This window comes from Schistocerca americana, chromosome 2 (genome assembly GCF_021461395.2).
Source record: "Schistocerca americana isolate TAMUIC-IGC-003095 chromosome 2, iqSchAmer2.1, whole genome shotgun sequence".
In the NCBI taxonomy this organism is placed as follows: Eukaryota; Metazoa; Arthropoda; class Insecta; order Orthoptera; family Acrididae; genus Schistocerca; species Schistocerca americana.
The window spans coordinates 1064092389-1064105055 of NC_060120.1; the positions used below are offsets into that span (position 1 = coordinate 1064092389).

The 12667-nt window shown below is 40.0% G+C and overlaps 1 protein-coding gene across 1 annotated transcript in view; it reads left to right on the forward strand.

Moving 5' to 3' along the window:
* LOC124596559 (Down syndrome cell adhesion molecule-like protein Dscam2) overlaps nucleotides 1–12667 on the forward strand; it is a 183605-nt gene that overhangs the window by 103524 nt on the left and 67414 nt on the right. The window contains exon 6 of the mRNA XM_047135744.1: nucleotides 1326–1502. Within this exon, the coding sequence (XP_046991700.1) occupies nucleotides 1326–1502 (177 nt within the window). The remainder of the gene's footprint in view (nucleotides 1–1325; nucleotides 1503–12667) is intronic.

Below are 12667 nucleotides of genomic sequence, written 5' to 3' on the forward strand. Positions count from 1 at the left end.
TCACTCTGTTGGAAGGCTAGATTACCAGAGAGAGAGAGAGAGAGGCAGCTTTGCTCTGCTCCTCAACCTGTGGTGAGCAGCAACCATGTGACCCCTTTCTCATGCCTTCAGTTGGTTAACATGGTGGTGTGGGTAGCTAGTTCATACAGCTAGCAACCCTTACCGGAATGAACTGTTTCTGTTCAAAGATGGACTGGCTTGGTACATAGGTCTCTGTGAAGATACACTGGGAGAGTGCTTGAAAGAATTGAGGGAAAAAAATTGCATAAAAATCCTAGATATTCCCAGACTGTCTGGCCATCCTGTACAACAGAAACTAATCTAGAATGAGTAAAAAAACAAAGTTTAATGAAAAGCATCAATAATTATCATATTGTGTGTAAAGGTAAATTAAAATTTACACTTTAAAATTTAAAAGAAGAAAGGGAAATGGTTTTATTTTATACTACACAGATGAGATGTAACAGGTACAAACAAAGTGCAACATTTAGAACAAAAATGACTGTTTTATTAGCAGTAGAAACGCTGTCCATAAAACAACGTGCACAGGTGAAAAAAACTGATGGACAGAACTATAGGGAAGCCCATGCAAAGTATAAATTTTGCTTCTTCTGTTGTGCATAAAAGTACAGTGTTGAGAAAGGAAGACAATATTAGGTGTCTGTGTACAGTTCTGTGGTGGCCATTACTTTTCCAGCTCATCACTATATTGTATCTCACCTTTCTGCCTTAAACTTAACATCAGTAATTCATGAACATCCTTCAGAAGCCTGTTCAAGACACTATGTATATCAACTATTGCTTCTCAGTATGTTTATTATTTTAATGAAGTTTCTTGTAAATAAAATATCCCTTCCCTAGAAAAGAACTCAGTTTTGAAATCGACAATAGGAGGAGAAGGCACTTAACTATAGGCCAAAGAAGGATCCACTTTCCAGGGACACACATTTTTAGTAACTTGCCAGCAATTATAGAAAGTATAGCTACAAATAAAGTTCAGTTTAAGAGGAGTCTGAAAGGCGTCCTTGTGGCCAACTCCTCCTACTCCATTGAATAATTTCTAAAACAGATTCAGCTGATGTATGTATAAGTGTATCATTATTATTCCTGTACTTTTTTTATTAATATCACATGATGTAAGAATGTATGACATGTACCAAATACATGAGGATCTCCACAATATGGATCCATGGAATGAGGAGTTCCTCTAATCTTATCTAATGCAAATAATGACCTGTACAGTGTTATAAAACTCAACTCTTTGTTAACCATATAATATGGTTTAGAATTATAATAGAATGACTCTATATCTATTTTATTTTCAGCTACAATTGCTCCTGACTTAATAGTGTATTCAAATTATGGAAGTAAACGGTTTTTTGGTGATACGACCCTAATAGCATTTATTGTTGCTGGAACTACACTACTCGTTGTGGCTATTCTGGGACTCTTGATTTATCTGAAGAAATGCCAGGAGATCTTCTCTTCACACAAATGTGACGGTAATTTCAACGTATATAATTATCAATTTCAGCAAATTTAAGGTCAACTAGACTCAGATTACAGTCTGGAACAAATTTTCATTTATCACTACATTCATTACAGTTTAAGTGCACAGTCCAAAGGCCATGAGAGTGCTTTTCATTCCAAGTTAAAACTCAGTTAATTATGCAAAGTATAACTAGTTAAAACAATAACATTCTAGCTGATCTCTCTGTTTCTGGAAGTCACCTTTGTTTATTATAATTATTTGTGATGTGATGTTTCAGAATTCTCATATTATTAGCCAGTTGTACCTCTTTTTCTGCCTTATCACTAACTGACTGACAAGACTTAGGTTTCACTTGCTGCATTACACTTTTTGTGTCATATCCCTAGGACACAATTTACATATCTCTTGACACTAAAGAATCTTCACAATTATTGTCACCATTTTGCACTTTCCTTATCTTTGTAATCCTTCAGTGTACTTTCTCATATCCTCAAAAACACAATGTTTATTTTACATTTCTCCTCTTTCTCTTATTCACACTCCTTCCCCTTCATCCTTTCTTTATTATTTCTTTCTTCAGTTTATGATATATTTCACCAGTCACATAATTCTATGCCAACACACTGATTCCAGTTCACTACATTTTAAATATTTTGGAATGTAATTTCTTGACTGTGGTATACATAAATTGTTTCAAAACTGCTTTTACATTTTAATTTTCCTCATTATTTATTAATGTAATATGAATGTAAATACTTTGAGTTAAAGTAGATCGCTCACCAAAAAGCAGAAGCATTGAGTTGTCGATAGGCACACAGGAAAGGAAAGGAAAGAAAACTTGCTAGCTTTTGGGATAATCCTTTCTGAGCTAGAGTAAAATGCACACAGAAAACACACACACACATTTTTTATTTATATTCAGATATGAAATGCAAACATAAGCACAGTACAGCCACAAGACATGACAGAGGGCAAGTGCGTTACTGGTGGGAAGGAGGCATTTATGCCCTGACATCGTGACTTTGGGGTGCTATGTGCGCCACAGAAGAAGAGTTCGGCGTGACAGTGGCTGTTGTTGTGAAAAGAAAAACGAAAGAAGATTCTATGGAATTACTTATTTACATACTTACTTCTTGAGTTTGGGATACCAACAATCCTTTAGTCAACAACCAACAACTTTGGTTATTAAGAGCTTACATATGAATGTTTTTTTTTTTTTTTTTTTTTTTTTTTTTTTTTTTTTTTTTTTTTTTTTTACATACACGTCAAATTCTGTGGGACCAAATTGAGGAGCAAATCTCCAAGGTCATGGAATGTGTCAGTACATGAAATTACAACATAAATAAAATATTTATGGACCCAAAATAAGTCAATCCATAAGTTGAAATAAACGCAATCAACAAAACAACAAGAATCAGCTTAATGCTTCGAGGAACTCCTTGACAGAATAGAAGGAGTGACCCATGAGGAAATTCTTCAGTTTTGATTTGAAAGCGCATGGATTACTGCTAAGACTTTTGAATTTGAGTGGTTGCTTATTGAAAATGGATGCACCAGTATACTGCACACCTTTCTGCGCAAGAGTTAAGGAAGTCCAATGCAAATGCAGGTTTGATTTCTACTGAATATTAACTGAGTGATACCTGCTTATTCTTGAGAATAATCTAATACTGTTGACAAGAAATGACAGTAAGGAATATATACCGGGTGATCAAAAAGTCAGTATACATTTGAAAACTGAATAAATCATGGAATTATGTAGATAGAGAAGTACAAATTGACACACATGCTTGGAATGACATGGGGTTTTATTAGAACCAAAAAAATGTAAACGTTCAAAAAATGTCCGACAGATGGTGCATCATCTGATCAGAATAGCAATAATTAGCATAACAAAGTAAGACAAAGCAAAGATGTTGTTCTTTACAGGAAATGCTCAATATGTCCACCATCATTCCTCAACAATAGCTGTAGTCGAGGAATATCGTTGTGAACAGCACTGTTGTCCGGAGTTACGGTGAGGCATAGGCATTGGATGTTGTCTTTCAGCATCCCTAGAGATGTCGGTCGATCACGATACACTGTCGACTTCAGGTAACGACAAAGCCAATAATCGCACGGACTGAGGTCTGCGGACGTGGGAGGCCAAGCATGACGAAAGTGAGCACACGATCGTCACCAAATGTCGCGGACAAGAGATCTTTCACGCGTCTAGCAATATGGAGTGTTTTGTTTTGTTCTAATAAAACCCCATGTCATTCCAAGGATGTGTGTCAATTTTTACCTCTCTATCTACATCTAAGTCAAAACAAGGCCCCGGCAGTAGACAACATTTCATTGGAACTACTGACGGCCTTGGGAGAGCCAATCCTGACAAAACTCTACCATCTGGTGAGCAAGATGTATGAGACAGGCGAAATACCCTCAGAGTTGAAGAAGAATATGATAATTCCAATCCCAAAGAAAGCAGGTGTTGACAGATGTGAAAATTACCAAACTATCAGTTTAATAAATTCCAGCTGCAAAATACTAATGCGAATTCCTTACAGATGTATGGAAAAACTGGTAGAAGCTGACTTCGGGGAAGATCAGTTTGGATTCCGTAGAAATGTTGGAACACGTGAGGCAATACTGACTCTACGACTTATCTTAGAAGAAAGATTAAGGAAAGGCAAACCTACGTTTCTAGCATTTGTAGACTTAGAGAAAGCTTTTGACAATGTTGACTGGAATACTCTCTTTCAAATTCTGAAGGTGGCAGGGGTAAAATACAGGGAGTGAAAGGCTATTTACAATTTGTACAGTCATAAGAGTCAAGGGACATGAAAGGGAAGCAGTGGTTGGGAAGGGAGTGAGACAGGGTTGTAGCCTCTCCCCGATGCTATTCAATCTGTATATTGAGCAAGCAGTAAAGGAAACAAAAGAAAAGTTCGGAGTGGGTATTAAAACCTGTGGAGAGGAAATAAAAACTTTGAGGTTTGCCGATGACATTGTAATTCTGTCAGAAACAGCAAAGGACTTGGAAGAGCAGTTGAATGGAATGGACAGTGTCTTGAAAGGAGGGTATAAGATGAACATCAACAAAAGCAAAACAAGGAAAAATTGAATGTAGTCGAATTAAGTTGGGTGATGCTGAGGAAATTAGATTAGGAAATAAGACACTTAAAGTAGTAAAGGAGCTTTGCCATTTGGGGAGCAAAATAACTGATGATGGTCGAAGTAGAGAGGATATAAAATGTAGACTGGCAATGACAAGGAAAGCATTTCTGAAGAAGAGAAATTTGTTAACATCAAGTATTGATTTAAGTGTTAGATAGTCGTTTCTGAAAGTATTTGTATGGAGTGTAGCCATGTATGGAAGTGAAACGTGGACGATAAATAGTTTAGACAAGAAGAGAATAGAAGCTTTCGAAATGTGGTGCTACAGAAGAATGCTGAAGATTAGATAGGTAGGTCACATAACTAATGAGGAGGTACTGAATAGAATTGGGGAGAAAAAGAGTTTGTGGACAACTTGACTAGAAGAAGGGATCGGTTGGTAGGACATGTTATGAGGCATCAAGGGATCACCAATTTAGTATTGGAGTTCAGCATGGAGGGTAAAAATCATAGAGGGAGATCAAGAGGCGAGTACACTAAGCAGATTCAGAAGGATGTAGGCTGCAGTAGGTACTGGGAGATGAAGAAGCTTGCACAGGATAGAGTAACATGGAGAGCTGCATCAAACCAGTCTCAGGACTGAAGACCACAACAACAACAACAACAAGTTTTCAAATTTATACTGACTTTTTGATCACCCGGTATATTGAGAGGCCTATGTCAAAATTCCCAGACTCGTGAACAAGGGTCGACAAGAGGTTTGTGAACTTACACCATTTATTGCCCAAACTGCCCATTTCTGAGCCAAAATTATCCTTTTAGAATGGGAAGAGTTACTCCACAATATAATACCATATGACGTAAGCAAATGAAAATAAGCAAAGTAGACAAATTTTTGTGTCAAACGATCACTCACTTCAGATACCATTCGAATAGTAAAAGTGGCAGGATTAAGTCTTTGAACAAGATCCTGCTGTGGGCTTTCCACATCATTGAAGGATCCCACTCCACATGCTGCAAGACAGCTTCCTCAAATTGCAGTGTTCTTACTGTGTGATGCTGTCCCTGTCCAGGTAATCTGCTAAAATGACCTGGTCTCACGCAGACATTGGTACACAGCAGCAAAGGTTGTACGATGCAGGATACGGTGATTAGGATATTGTTGATAAAACCGCTGTGGAGCTCATTGTGGTGCGCTACGTAGTAAGCACCAATCATATCAGTGTACTCACTCCAGGTGTATCGCTCCATTAGTAAACAGAAACAATGCACTACTACACTGGTGGACAGCAGTTGCTTACAACCGAAGAGCATAATACGACCTCTAACAACTGAAGATTGTAATGCAGCCTCTAACAACTGAGGAGCGTAATATGGCCTCCATCGGTTTAAATACTCCTCATAGGAAAAAATGACATTAGGTAAAAATATTTGTTTTGATGTCCCCTAAAACCTCCCAGAGTTCGTTGGTTTAAATACTTTTCTCCCTGTATAACAAACTGGGTGAGCTGTGATGTGGGCTGTAAGCATTTGTGTGTAGTGTTTGAGATTGAGACTAATTTTATCAGCAGTACTATATAATGGTTTCAAGGGGATAAAACATTTATTCAAAATAATTAAGTGTTGTTGAGTGTACACCCTTCACACTTTAGTATACCTGTAACTAGGGGCATGGTTACAAAAATGTTAGGTAAGGTTTTAAATAAGCTCTATCGGATAGACGATTCGTCTCACAATATAACAACAATGTCAAATGATGTGACAACACTCAAAACAGAGTAAAATTCAAGCAAATAAGTTGAAACAGCTGGATAGGATAAAAGTCATATCTAATAATAAAACAACACTTAAAACTACAGTAAGTAGAATTTCTCAAATTGACACAACCTTAGCAAACTTACCTAAGGAGTTGAAACTGAAATCTAGAAATGCAGTGATTTAGTTAGGTAGGAGGTAAGAAAAATTTTAGTAATGGCAATGTTAAGATCTAACTATTAGGCGCAGGCAGCCGAATTTTATGATGAAGGAATTTCCAAGCTCGTCCATCGCTACGATAAGTGCCTTAATTTAAATGGCAACTATGTAGAAAAGTGGTATTTAAGTGTGGCTTTCATCTGTATATAATAAAAAAAATTCCAGTACTTTATTTTTAATTCCAAAACGTAATGTACTTCGTGGATAGCCCTCGTATGAGAGTAGATGAGAGTAAATTGATTATGAAAGTAGGAAACTGTAAAGTAAGAGTAAAGAAATTTAAAGAAGTGTTCTCCAAAAATAGTTAAAGCATATGGATTTACCTGGTCAATGTTCATTCTTTCGAATCTTCATTTTTCTGTATATGATGTATGAAAGCAAATCTAAGAATTGAAGGTAGAAGAAGTAGAGTAAATGATAATGCAAAAATGTACCTCCTTATGGTAACTAAAATGTTGGAACATTGTGTATCAAACAAATTAAGGGAACTATGTTGCTGCAAAGCAGTTACATATGAGTGCCCATAATCAATAGATATGTAACAGGAAAATGGTTCTCATCGGTTTTTGCAGTTATGAACATATTTTGAAGCAAAGTGATCAACTGTCTCAAGGATTTTCTTTGAAAGTTGTTCATTAATCTGTGATAATATTCTGTTTAAAACAATGTTCACTAACACGTAGTGTGTCACATATTGTGAAAGAACAAAGGTACCAAGGAGGGCATATCTCATTAGGAATGAACATTAATTATGAAATAATAATTATCATACTTTGATATAAAGAGATTAACACTTTTATCTGATGAACCAAGGAATCACAAATGGAAAAAGTGCTAAGTTGAAAATATCTGAATGTGTATCGTTTGTTGTGAAAAGAATGGGAATAACACTTTATCTCAAGAGACCCTTGATGTGAAACTAATTGTAATTTATGGGAAGTCAAAGCTATACAATATTGTGTTTAATTATTTAAATTATTCTACATGGCATCTTTCATCCTAGTTGGGGAATAGGTGGTGATGCATTTTGCTACTCAAGGTAGCAACACATCCCACTTCCGATGAAAGATGGCCATTTAGAAACCATAATTTATGGTATTATTGGCAGAGGAAAGACCACATACTGCGCATTCATTTTTATTCATGCACAGATACGGAACACAAATCTGAGCACATTACGGCCACAAGGCACGACAGAGGGCAGGTGTTTTACTGGTGGGAAGGAACCATTTACACCTTGATGTGTGTTATGGATGTCAAGAATAGGAGGTCTGGACAACAATGGCTATTGTTCCAGAAAGAAAAACAAATTAAGATTGTATGGAATTACTTAATTACTTCTTAACTGTGGGATACTAATGATCTGTCTGTCGACAAGTTTGGTTATTAAAGGCTTAAATGTGAATATTTAATTTACATGTAGAAAATGTTGGAGACTGTTAAATGCAGAACAATTTTGAAAAGAAGTGGCTAGGTGATTTTGTAACTAATGGGTAGCAAACATAGTCTTCCATTATCACAGCACTTTCCATCTGGCAATAAAGAAGTTTAATATAGCTGTGCGTGGCACTGCATAACAGAACCACAACTTCAAGGAGTGATGCAAGTATGGAAAGAGAAGGTTTAAAGGTGAAGGCATTTATGAACATACAACTGACAGATCACATTCTCACTTTCACAGAATTGACACCATGGATGAGTACTCCAGCAGCAAATACCAGCAGTAACATTCCACAGTGCCAGTGGTGCATTTCAGCTGGTAGACTGGTTGTAGTGAGGGTAGTGTCAGGTTGGGTGGTTGAAGGGAGCGAGAAGCAGCAGGCAGGGAGAGAGGTTGACGGTGGGTGGCTATCAACTCAGAGGGAGGCAACTGGTTTGCTTGCTGGAAATGTGGGAGGGAGGCATGGCAGGTATATAGACCAGGCACGTCATGCATGATTCTAGGAGCTAGTCGGTAGTGGCACATGCTGAAGGTGACATGGTGAAGTGAACTGGGAGGGTGTGACAGGATGGAGGAAGGGGAAGCTGGTGGTGGGTGGAGGGTGAGGGGACATTGGATTACCTGAGGTTGAGGCCAGGAAGATTATGGGAGCAAAAGATTTGTTGTAAGGCTAACTCCCATCTGCTTAGTTAAGAGAAACTGGTTGTGGAGGGCTGGATCCAAATGGCCGGGGCTGTGAAACAGCCATTGACATTGAGTGTGTTGTGCTCAGCTGCATGTTGTGTGACCCAGTGGTCAACATTGTTTGTGGCAACAGTTTTGAAGTGGGCATTCATTATGATAGTGGACAGCTGGGTTGTTCTCATCCCAACATAAAACTGTGCAGTGTTGGTGCAGCCAAGTTGATATGTGAGATGGCTGCTTTCACCAGTGACATGGTCTCTGATGGGGTAGGATAAGCCTGTGATAGGACTGGAGCGGAGGTGCTGGGTTATTGGGCTGATCTTTCACCTTGGTTTATTGCAGGGATTTTATACCTGTGGCAAAAGGTTGGGAGTGAGTGTGGCATAGGGATAGACTAGAACGATGTGCGTGGGCAATGGAACACCACTTTAAGAGGGATAGGAAGTATCTTGGGTAGTATGTTCATCACTTTAGGGCACGATGTGAGATAATTAAAGCGTTGGTGAAGTTGTGGAATTTTGAGATGTGTACTTTCATAGACTACATTGTGAATACTCACACTATAAATTACAAATCTGCTAGAAGGCCTATACTTATGCTTAAAAATTAAGTCTCCGTAGCCACAAGAGCCACCATTTATCTTTGAATATACAGTGTGTTTACAAATGAATGTTGGGGTTTTACACTTTATAATATTTATTACATTAAACTTATAGTTATAAATGATATGTCAAATGAAAGAGCAACTCAAACAGTTTTACGAAGAACCTTATAAATGTTCAATGTGAGCACCATTTGTCACAAGGCATAAAGCGTTAAAGCTCCGAAATTTATTTATGAACACCCTGTATTAATAACAGTTTCATAGTGTGTCACTGCTTGCCACCTGGACCTCCAAACATATACGTTGTTGCCCAGAAAGCTGCGAGAGTGATTTCATTCCTGGCATGTAAGTAATATCAGCACAATAACTACAGTGACAGGTTGAACTAGCAGATGTAAACAACAGATATGCTTTCGACCAGTCAGTTGTCAGCAGGCAGTCTTAACGAGTGGACATGTGACGATATTGTGTCAATGTTGTTGTGTCACAAATCACAATTGACTAATGTCACTAACCATTATTAAGACATTCTCAAGAACGTTTTGAAGATGAAAGAAATGTGTGCAAAGTTTGTCCTGCACAGCTTGACTCCCAAACAAGAGTTACACAGACACCTGCCACGACTTGATTGAAATGCGAAAGACAAATAATTCTTTTCTGTAAAAGATCATTAGAGTGTTGCAGTATTTTTCTTTTTTTTACTTTGAAAAAGCGTTTTACTTGGTACCATAACAGCAGTTATTAACAAAAGAATAATTATATGGGGTATCAAACAAAATTTGTTACAGGACTGAGGATTTCTTCGTAGGAAGATACAGCATGTTATCTTAGACGGATCATCATTGGCAGAAGTAGATGTAACTTCAGGCTTTCCCTAGGGAAGTGTGTTGGGATCCTTGTTTTATCACTTGGAAGTTATAAGTAATGGAAATGAGCGTTTGGCGTCATTGGCCGGGAGGCCCCTCGCGGGGCAGGTCCGGCCGCCATATCGCAGGTCTTATTACATTCGGCGCCACATTGGGCGACCTGCACGCCGGATGGGGATGAAATGATGATGAACACAACACAACACCCAGTCCCTGAGCGGAGAAAATCTCCGACCCAGCCGGGAATCGAACCCGGGCCCAGAGGACGGCAATCCGTCACGCTGACCACTCAGCTACTGGGGCGGACGTTATAAGTAATGAAATAGGTTGGTAATTCTTTACTGATATTTTGCCTTCTTTTTGGAAGTAGAGTGACAACTGTGTCAAAGTCTCTCTGGGAAAGTGCCACTTCCAAAAGATTCAACGCCAGAATAAGTCAGTATATTACAGTGTTTTGGTGAACAATATATCATTATTTTACTACTGACATTGTCACAACCATCTGAACATTTATCTTTAAGGAAATTTGTAACTCTGGGAACTTCTTTTGGATATGTAAGATGAAGATGAATTGTATCAAACTTCTTTTGGAAAGCATTTATTACAAACTGTAGGCTATGAGCTAAAGAATTGTTCAAGCTTTAATTATCTGTTACTGACAGAAAAAAGATAGAAGTATCTGCAATTTTGGGACTGTGTTTTATCAGATTGTTCCATATACACTCCTGGAAATGGAAAAAAGAACACATTGACACCGGTGTGTCAGACCCACCATACTTGCTCCGGACACTGCGAGAGGGCTGTACAAGCAATGATCACACGCACGGCACAGCGGACACACCAGGAGCCGCTTTGTTGGCCGTCGAATGGCGCTAGCTGCGCAGCATTTGTGCACCGCCGCCGTCAGTGTCAGCCAGTTTGCCGTGGCATACGGAGCTCCATCGCAGTCTTTAACACTGGTAGCATGCCGCGACAGCGTGGACGTGAACCGTATGTGCAGTTGACGGACTTTGAGCGAGGGCGTATAGTGGGCATGCGGGAGGCCGGGTGGACGTACCGCCGAATTGCTCAACACGTGGGGCGTGAGGTCTCCACAGTACATCGATGTTGTCGCCAGTGGTCGGCGGAAGGTGCACGTGCCCGTCGACCTGGGACCGGACCGCAGAGACGCACGGATGCACGCCAAGACCGTAGGATCCTACGCAGTGCCGTAGGGGACCGCACCGCCACTTCCCAGCAAATTAGGGACACTGTTGCTCCTGGGGTATCGGCGAGGACCATTCGCAACCGTCTCCATGAAGCTGGGCTACGGTCCCGCACACCGTTAGGCTGTCTTCCGCTCACGCCCCAACATCGTGCAGCCCGCCTCCAGTGGTGTCGCGACAGGCGTGAATGGAGGGACGAATGGAGACGTGTCGTCTTCAGCGATGAGAGTTGCTTCTGCCTTGGTGCCAATGATGGTCGTATGCGTGTTTGGCGCCGTGCAGGTGAGCGCCACAATCAGGACTGCATACGACCGAGGCACACAGGGCCAACACCCGGCATCATGGTGTGGGGAGCGATCTCCTACACTGGCCGTACACCACTGGTGATCGTCGAGGGGACACTGAATAGTGCACGGTACATCCAAACCGTCATCGAACCCATTGTTCTACCATTCCTAGACCGGCAAGGGAACTTGCTGTTCCAACAGGACAATGCACGTCCGCATGTATCCCGTGCCACCCAACGTGCTCTAGAAGGTGTAAGTCAACTACCCTGGCCAGCAAGATCTCCGGATCTGTCCCCCATTGAGCATGTTTGGGACTGGATGAAGCGTCGTCTCACGCGGTCTGCACGTCCAGCACGAACGCTGGTCCAACTGAGGCGCCAGGTGGAAATGGCATGGCAAGCCGTTCCACAGGACTACATCCAGCATCTCTACGATCGTCTCCATGGGAGAATAGCAGCCTGCATTGCTGCGAAAGGTGGATATACACTGTACTAGTGCCGACATTGTGCATGCTCTGTTGCCTGTGTCTATGTGCCTGTGGTTCTGTCAGTGTGATCATGTGATGTATCTGACCCCATGAATGTGTCAATAAAGTTTCCCCTTCCTGGGACAATGAATTCACGGTGTTCTTATTTCAATTTCCAGGAGTGTATTTACTATTTTTCCTGATTAACTTTTCCTTATCTTGTTTTTTCTGTGTTCCAAAACTTTCTTGTTTTTTTACTGGGGGACCTTACTTTTTTGAATTTAAGTGCATTTTAATGATCTAATGACTTTGCTATGAATTTTAAACTTCAGTGTCTAATGTAATCATTCCCACAACTCTTGTTGTAAATTGTAATAACAAAGTTCAACTGCAATAAAGTTGACTGCTGCAGCATAACACTGTGTGTTGCTCCTGCAGTAACTGTCATATTGCGTTACATTTCATTCCCCTTTCAACAGCAGTGTATCTTGTTTGCATTTGCTGTAAATTTCTGCTATTTTTTAGAGTGATGCTGATCATAGCCCGTAG